Source organism: Grammomys surdaster, unplaced genomic scaffold (assembly GCF_004785775.1).
Source record: "Grammomys surdaster isolate TR1022 unplaced genomic scaffold, NIH_TR_1.0 117698, whole genome shotgun sequence".
NCBI lineage: Eukaryota > Metazoa > Chordata > Mammalia > Rodentia > Muridae > Grammomys > Grammomys surdaster.
The window spans coordinates 1-8,983 of record NW_021614358.1 but is presented as its reverse complement, the minus strand read 5'-3'; the positions used below and the strand labels follow the sequence as shown (position 1 = coordinate 8,983).

Here is an 8,983-nt window from a genome sequence, read left to right as displayed (position 1 = left end):
TCTGTGCCCCCCACACACTCTCTCTGGAGAGTCCTGTCTTAGCCAGCTCTGTGTGGATGTCTTTCTGTACCTCTGCATCGGCACATGGATTTAAAACTACCTAGTCATGAGGTCCCCCTCTTCCTGGGGAGGACAGAGTCCTTGCTCTTTTACCTCCAGGATGAGGGTCTTGTTGATTGTTTCTAGAAGCTCTGCACTTCTGAAGAGCAAGAGTGCAGTCAGGTTAGCAAGTTCATAGTAAAGTTACGGATAAAGTATTTTGTTTTAAAATGCCTAAAATTTTTCTTTAAGTATTTTAAGCAGCAGACATTAAAATATTTCCTGCTATATGTAGCCATACAGCTTATTCCACAAAATGCTATTTAACAATACTGAAGATTGTTTTGGTTTCTTTTTTCTTTCTTTTTTTTTTCCTAGGAGAAAAAATGATTTCCATCCAATATTTAAAGACTTGAATTTTATTTAAACTTGAAAATGACTTTGCCTTAACTTTTGTATAAGATAGCTTAGACCTCACGGAGACCTGCCCCTGGGTTGGTGGGAGTGGATCGGTTACTCAGTTGCCATGCGGAACTCCTGGTGTTGGTTTTGCTGAGAACGCATAGTGTTGTACAAGAACTCCAGTTGTTTTTGTAACATACCTACAGATCTTCAACAGTTGATCTTTTTCAGATTGTTGAAAAATTCTGTAAATGCAAATAGTCCCTACTGTGTTAAATCTGTGCACTTGGGAGTGTGCTCTGCCTGTACAGTGTAAATAATCAGAACCTCTCAGAAAGGTACCCTACAGAGAAGAATCTGATAAAATTTATTGATATATTATAAATGTTGCTGTTGTGCTGGATATAGATAAACTAAATGTTGTGGTTTGAGTATTATTTTAATTTGTTAAGGTTTTTCTTTTTCCCCTTATACTGGTGTGTTGAACTGATTTTGCCTCTTTGCTGTAAAAGGGAAATGGAAAGTCTTATTAAAAGCCTTTGGATGTTTTCATACTCTTAAAAAGTATGTAAGTACATACTAATCATATGTGGTGTGTGAGGGTATTGAAGGAAAGTATAGAGAGCAGAGACTGGCAGGATCTTCCAATGAAAGAAAAAAAACCAGAATGTGCTAATTAAAATTATACTGTTAAGTGATTTTTTTCCCTGCCAGAGGCAAAGATGGCCTGATGCCCTGAGCATTTCCTTTAGAGCAACTGTCATTCAGTTACATAGGAGGACACACAATGCTGATGTTTCAGACGCCTGTGATAGGAACAAAGGACGGATTTCCTTATAGATGTCAGTTCACTGACAAAAAAACAAAAAGAAGAAGAAAAGGAGGAGGAAAATAGCTGGCCTCTTGAACCCATGCTAGCAGATGCTGTATATCTGGAAAGGCGAGCCTGAAGCCTCAGGCCCTTCATGTCACATCTCAGCTGGAAGAGGGGCCAGATTATGGTCAGCATCCCTTATCACCAAGGGTGCTCTCACAGAGGATCTTTGATTTTTAATGAGAAATCCTTTCCCCAAGGCTAAGCATTGCAGCACGAAACCTTTGTGGCAGAGGCAGCTGTAGGTGTTGCTGGCCTCTGGCTGGAAGTGTAAAGCTCAGTGGCGGCACGCAAGGGCAAGTGTACAGATATGAGGTCGGGACACTGTAATTACCGCTTAGCCAGTGACAGCCTGGCACCAGGAACTAAAGCCTCGCTCACATGGGATTTTTATAGCACTCATTTTCAGGAAGCAAACGTGATATGCCAAATAGCTGTAAAATGTCAGAACAGAGACTTCCTGAACACTTTGAGGTTTTCCACTCAGAAAAAAATGGAAGTTATCAAAATAGGAAGCTGTTGAGGGTGCATGCAGACTCTTGCTATGTCACATACAGCAAGTGTGATATGTGGTTTTCATAATCTACTTTTTAAGATTACTCATTCCTTTCAGTATCTCAAGGTATAGAATCAGAGATACCACAGTCACAAATGACATTTTTAACTTGTAAAATTGTGTGATGATGCCTAATTATCCTATGGAAATACAGACAAGAAATCTGGCCCCACTTCACCAGACATGAATTTCAAGTGATTCCTCTCTTGTAGTCAGTGTCATGATGTCTCTGTGAATCCCTCCTGTCATTGCATCACTGGTTGCCACTAGTGGGTGGCAAAAAAAAAGGACAAAAACAAAAAAGAAAAATGAGTCTTATATTGCTGTATTAGGGTTTCTGCAGTTGATATTGAAAAAGTGGTCCAGTGTGTCACAGCAGGAGACTGATAGTACATACCTGTCTTTGTGTCCCATTCAGTGAGCTGTAGTTGTGGGTTTGTGTGCTTTGTAGCCTGTTAAACGGAAAGCAACATACAATCGAAGATTCCAGGAGCACTAACAGCTGCAAGTCACAGAACGGGAGTATAACGTGAAAGCTTGCCTGAGGGTTTCTGTTTCTGTTCTACTTTACATTAAGACTGGAATCAAGCTTACATGTAAACTATTGGTAATTTAAGTTTCCTTTTGTGTCATTTTTGTGTAAAACTGTCTAATTTGAAAAACGTAGGTTATGAAAAATAAAGATTTAGGCACTGTTCAAAAAAAAAACAAAAAAAATTCAAAGTCATCTATACAAATTCAATACCATCCACATCAAAGATCCAACAATATTCTACAGAGAATTTGAATTACGTTCATTATTTGAAAGCATTTTCTAAACTTTAAGATCTTAGGTTAAGTAATACTAAGCAGTATTGATTAATTCCTACTATTGGAGACAATTGCTCTGTAGTCTTGTCAAACTATGTTTTATGTTGATGAGTCTTCACCACATGGCCAGAGCTTAGTAATCTCCTGGTCTAGTTTAAGATTTGATAAAAGATTGGCTAATTATTCTTTGGTAATAAGTCTTTCCTTTGAAAATAATATTAGCTGTTTTGTTGTTGTCCTTGTTGTAGTTTTTGGTTTTGTTGTTTTACTCTTCAATTGTACAGACCAGAATTCCACTGACATTTAACGATTTAAATTATTGACATGGTCTGCCCCTAGATCATTGGCAGGGTGGCAGTTGTGTCTCATGTGCCTCAGTAGGTGGCAGAGAAGAGAAAGGCTATGTGTAAGCTCAGTGTTGTGCTCTGAGAACATCTGAACAATGAAGAGTATAACACAGGACTGAAGGAGCTGAAGGATTTCTCAACCCCATAGGAAAAACAAGAATATTAATCAACCACAACAACTCCACACACACACACTGAGGTACTAAAGCACCAACCAAAAAAAGGACACATGTAAGGACTCATAACTCCAGCCTACTATGTAGCGGAAGATGATCTTGTGGGATATCAATAGGATTGGCCTTTGGTCCTGTGAAGACTCGACGCCCCAGTGTAGGGAAGTGGCAGGAAGGGTAGGCTGGCATGGGTGGGAAGGTGGGAAAAACCTCATAGAATCAGGGGAAGGACAGAGAGTGTATAGGGATTTGTTGGTGGGTGGGAAAACTGGAATGGTGATAATATTTGAAATGTAAATTAAGAAATTATCTAAGAGGGAAAAAAGATACTAAAGCACCCTGTAAGAAAGCAATCCTGAAATGACCTTGTTCTGTGTAGGGCTAGATTGGAACCAGTGGTGGGCAGCAAGCTGTAGACAAGAAACCCTGCCTGTTACAATGGATTGTGGTTAGAAATGAGCCTTAGACAGAAATCTTCTGAATGGGGCAACATAGGCAGGTGCAGGCAAGGAGAAATCGGGAGACAACCATCAGTCCAGAGCCAGGCAGCCCAGACAGAGTTCTAGCCTGAGATGCTCATCAGTCTGGCTGAAGGCCCAGCAACAACCACAAGGGGTCCCCAGCTGAAGAGGAGGACCAGAGAGCTGACACTATTACTGTGGCTATAGAGTGCTCACAAAAAGGGGTCTATCATGACAGCCCTCTGAAAGACCAGACAAGCACCTGGAAATCTCAATTGCAGATATTTACAATCAACCAGTGACCAGAAGATGCTGAACCCTGTAGTTGACTTAGTGAAAAGCTGGAAGAAGCTGAGGAGTAGGGTATCCTTGTAGGAGGACCAGCAGTCGCAAATATCCTGGACCCCAGGGATCTCTGAGACACTGGAACACCAACTGGCCAGTATAAACATGCTGATGTGAGGCCCCCAACACATATACAGAAAGTGGACTGCCAGGTCTGGATTCAGTCAGAGAAGGTGCACCTAACCCTCAAAGGACTCCAAAGAAAGGGGAGGTTTTGGGGAGTAGGTGTTTGTGAGGGTAGTTGGGGAACTTTTTGGGGAGACAGGTGGGGAGCAGAACAGTATGTTAAACCATAAGAGGGTGAACATGGAGAGGGGTAAAAAATGGAGTGTAAAAAAAATGTTAAATAAAATTAAAAAAAAAGAGTCAAGAGTTACAGATCAACTTTTTATTCATAAGAAATCAAATTTACAAAACAAGTTTTAATATGAAGGTTAATATAAATTGTGAAAATCGTTAGCAAAATCAAAACCAATAACAAGAACATGTAATAGCTCAATAACATAAGAAAAAACAAAACAATGCAAAAGAAAATTTCATGAAAACTCTAACACAAAAAATTGTGAGGTGACATTCCCTCACTGCACATTTAGCAGCACAGACTACAGCCAGTTTCTCCTCTTGAGCATTTGCTGGTACTGCAGTCACGTCAGTTCTCTCTCAAGGGGTCACACAGGAAAGAGAAAAAGACCATGGATCAGCCTGGCTGTCTCACTGGCTACATAGTTTGGGACCATTCACACTGTGGAAATGATCCATGAGGAAGGAGATTCATCCAAAGAAGTCTGTGGCTGTTGAGGACAGAGCTCAGCAGGGGGCTCCTGAGGTGGCAACTCATTCTGCAAGAGGATCTCCTGCTGGGATGTGGCCAATTCCAGCTCTCTTGCAGCTTCTGAGACCTGGTAGAAGAAGGCAGTTATTAAGACACAGGCTTGGTGGGGACATGCATGTCAGATGTCAGCTGCTGCCTCCAACACCTCAACTAGACTTCAACATTGATCTTTTAACTGAAACCCTTGCTGCTAAATCTGCAAGCAGGGCAAAATATCAAGCAAAGCTCACAAACACATGGGCTGACAAGCTCCCAGCCAGACTTCTATCAGTGCAAACCAAAACCTGGCCAATGGGAAGAGACTTCAATGGGCTGCAGGAGAAAGGAGAAGGCCACATGCCACCCAGACCACAGACAGTGAGAAGCACTCATTTGATATTTGCATTTGACTTTACTCCCTGCAAGGTGATGCCTACCTTGGAGGTCACATGACCCCTGCACAACTCCTGTCACAAGGCATAGAACTTTCTCAAAGTTCTGCTTAGCAACCCTCCTAAAATGAGGACATGAAACAGTGTGACCTGTCATTCATCTGTTACGCTTACTAGACTGCAGCTTCAAGCAGAGTAGCAAGGTACACTTGCCAATAATTCAGTGTCTCCTAAGAGTTAAAGTTCCCAGAATACTTGAGCATACACAGAGTAATGAACATCTACATTCCATGAAGTGGGTGGCTGGTTGGGAGTGTGGATTTAAAAAATGGTGGATGAATGCAAAGATGGATCCAATAGGCAAATGATAACCAACAGGGTTAGTCTGAATAAGCTGCTTGTCCCTACCTGATATTGCTGTTTCTGGAGGTTGCTGGTCTTCTCGTGTTCATCTTCAACAGTCAGGGTCATCTCAGTCAAGTACTGTTGGAGGAGGTACCAATCAGCCTTCACTTCTTTGTAATCCTGCTTCCCTTGGACCAATGACTTCTTTACAACAAAGGACTGCAACAGGAGCCAATTGTGCAGGTTTCTGGAAACACACTCTGCACATTAAGATCCTGCAGACTCCTCCTGCCATTCCTACTTATAGGTGCCGTTACCCCACCAGAATCCAGGTTCCCATGAAGACCTAGACCAATACATTTCAGTACATCCATGACAGCTGCACAAACAGCAAACAGCCAATGCAGGTAAGAACTAATCATGTCTTCAGCCCAAACTCCAATAAGGCTTCATGTTTCTCCAAAAGAAAGAGGTATCTCCATCTATCTGCCTCTCACAAAGAAAGAGGTATCTCCATTGCAGCCCACTGTATTGCAGCAACTTCAATTAGAAGGGTGCAAGTACACTCAGTGGAGGTCAGGATAACTAAGGGGAGGGCATTCTACCCATGTGTTCCATCACACTCACATCTGTAAAACCCTGCCTGAGCCCCAGAGGTCCAGTACTGCAAAAGATCCCTCTCATTTAATTATCTTAGAGGCTCCTCAGTATGCCTGGATAACCCTGGCAAGGCTAACTTTCTCTTACAGATTGAAGAAACATGAGTCCAAAAGGCCCAAGGTACACTGATGGTTAAGAAGCTGAAGGGAGAGATCAGACCTGCAGACCCTCCATTCCAGAATCAAAGGAATGCAAAAATGGCCATTGCACAAGTAGTAGCCTCCATGACCTGTACTTACCTATAGAAGTTAATCTCCTTCTTGTGCTCCTGGAAGTTCTCACAGGAGTCAATGTTCTCGGTCTCTAATTTGTTCAGGAATGACGTGAAAATCATCTCCTTTAACTTCAATTTTTCATACAGTGGATTTGGCCTGTAATAGGGTCTGGCCCAGGAAGACAGAACTCCATGAACATGGCTTTTAGTAACACATGAACTCAGGCTGGGTCCTGTCCTACCCCAATCCTGGAAGGCCAATTTCTTCCTTCTACATACTCGCATCTTCTCCACCTTTGGAAACTTGTTATCCTGGACAGCAGAAGTTTGGCATCCAGATGGAGGGTACCCTGGCTCCCTGTGTTCACTCAACTAGCCTGAACTACAGGTCTAGCAGCTTATGCTCTAAAGAGACCAGGCCACATGTCCTTGACCACCAGAAACCTGTGATTATATATTTCCTACTTTCAAAACAGGGACTCTAAATCCTGGATAACTAATAGTGTAGAGATTATCATTACATATAATTCTGGAGATGAGACCAGACATCAACATAGTTTTCTAGTCTGCCAAAGAGCTACAAATGTACAGATAAATGGCACCACACAGGCAATGAACAGTGCTGTTTACAGTAGGAGCTCCCAGACCTCAGGACTCACATCACCTTTAAACTGTTATACACGTAAATCCACAGGACAAAACACAGAACCCTAGTTCCCAAAGAGTGGGAGGAAATATGTACCTAGTATAAGTCTGCACATCCATATGCGTGTGTACACACACAAGCACACAGACAAGGAAAAGGAAAAGGAAACAGAATTAGAGAATGAGAAAGAGAGAGATACAGCATTGGAGAGAGAACAATCAGAATAAGAAGAAATTCACTCAGCATTACTGACTCAGAGTATAAGGCACACAGACAAAGAGCAACACCCATAAGCTTCAGGCCTTCTAGTCAAGCATTGGGATGAAAAGTGTGGGAACAGCTGCTGCTAGGACCTTCCAGCCCTCAATTAAGAGCCAGGTAAGTACAAAGCGTCACCAGAAACTCACTGCATCTGTCAAGAAATTTCCAAATGCATGCTGCGCATTCACTAGACACTGCCTCCATCCAGAATTCTTTAATCAGACCACAAGTTCAACATTTCAATTGGAGGAAGCAAAAGAATCCGTTTCCCTTCTTGCTCCTAACCTAGCTTCAGGTTCGGCCTGTCCTCTAAGAAGCACTTAGGGACATAAAGTTGGGCACAGGGACTCTGTGGAGGTACTGCTTCCCAGAACTCACAACCTTAAAGGATAAGATGAGGGTAACATTGCACATGTCAGACTGACACCAAAGGGTTTGGTGTAATGAGTACCTCTTGTTAATGGATCCCTCTGTGACATAGATCAAGCAGTCTCTCAGCTCGTTTCTCTCTTGGGTACTGAGCTTCAGCTCTTTGGTCAGACTCTTTCCCTCCTTCTTGGGCTCTTTCTTGCTTAGGACAGTTGCAGGGGATGATGACTGCCTGTCAGCCACTGTAGGCAGAAGAACATAAGTAAACTGCCCCAAGAGAATGCAGAGAGTCCTGGGAGAACACCCTGAGCTCTAAGAGAAGGAGATCATGCCTGGAAACCAGGGACACCGCAAACAGTCTGGTCCAGGCTTAAGATGCCTCCTAAGTGAATCTCAGCTCTCCCATCACTCTATAGAGACCAGGAGATGAAAGCAGCCAGGTGTTTCCTCTGTCTCCCTACACATTCTCATGATGACCACAGAGGTAGCTTCTCCACCATTATTGTCAATTTTACAAGGTGCAACTTGGCTTTAGATCCCTCAGTCTTGTGGTTTCACAATTCAGATGGAATATTAAGTAACCCAAACAACTTGAGTGATAGGAGATGGTCCGATGTCCCACCTTGTTAGTCAAGGCACAGTAGTTTGGACTAAAATTCATGCAGAGTGAGACCAAGGTCAACACAGTGGCAATTCCCCTTACTGAAACACCAAACACCTCAGACATGGCAATACACTTCATTGTCTGAGTGTATCAATATTGAAAGATATTTGGTTAAAGGACAGAAATACCTGCCACCCACAATGGGTGACAAAGAATTCTAAGGTGGGTACTGTCAGGGAAAGGAGGTCAGCGGAGTTCTGAGAACATAAGACCATGACCAAGAGCACAATTCTTTCCCTGGTATTACTGTCAGATACCCACTGAAGCTTAAAAAAAAAAGTCATGGAAGTGAAGTGTAGGGATTCCCTGACATATACTGGCATAGGTTAGACCCTCTGTGACTCTTGATGGTCTCATTTTCTCCCCATGTAACAACCACAAAACCCAATCAAAGTAAAGACTTGGTATTTGAAACTACCTGCTTTGGCCTTGCCATCACCTGCCTTAAGGGATGGAGAAAGTCATATTCTGAAATCCTTGATGTTTAAGTATCGCGATTATCATGGAAATTGTTTTGCTTCCCAGTGAAGTCAGTTTCTGTGCCCAAGTTGCTAGGAAGGCCAGCTTAGGCCACCCCAGACAGGAAGCTCAACATCCCCTTCCCAGGACTTACT

At 42.6% G+C, this 8,983-nt stretch overlaps 1 protein-coding gene and 1 non-coding gene across 2 annotated transcripts; one reads left to right on the top strand and one right to left on the bottom strand.

Moving 5' to 3' along the window:
* The first annotated feature begins 3,009 nt into the window (after positions 1 to 3,009).
* On the top strand, positions 3,010 to 3,140 carry LOC114635779. The gene has a single exon (XR_003713522.1). It is a non-coding gene; the product is annotated as a small nucleolar RNA SNORA17 (small nucleolar RNA).
* Positions 3,141 to 4,645: 1,505 nt separating this feature from the next.
* On the bottom strand, positions 4,646 to 7,947 carry LOC114635778 (disks large homolog 5-like; the record flags this gene model as incomplete). The annotated part of the gene is made up of 4 exons (XM_028784210.1): positions 4,646 to 4,906; positions 5,619 to 5,802; positions 6,455 to 6,598; positions 7,788 to 7,947. Coding segments are annotated over 4 exons (650 nt in total), but the record flags the coding sequence as incomplete, so codon positions are not given.
* Between the last annotated feature and the right edge of the window lie 1,036 nt (positions 7,948 to 8,983).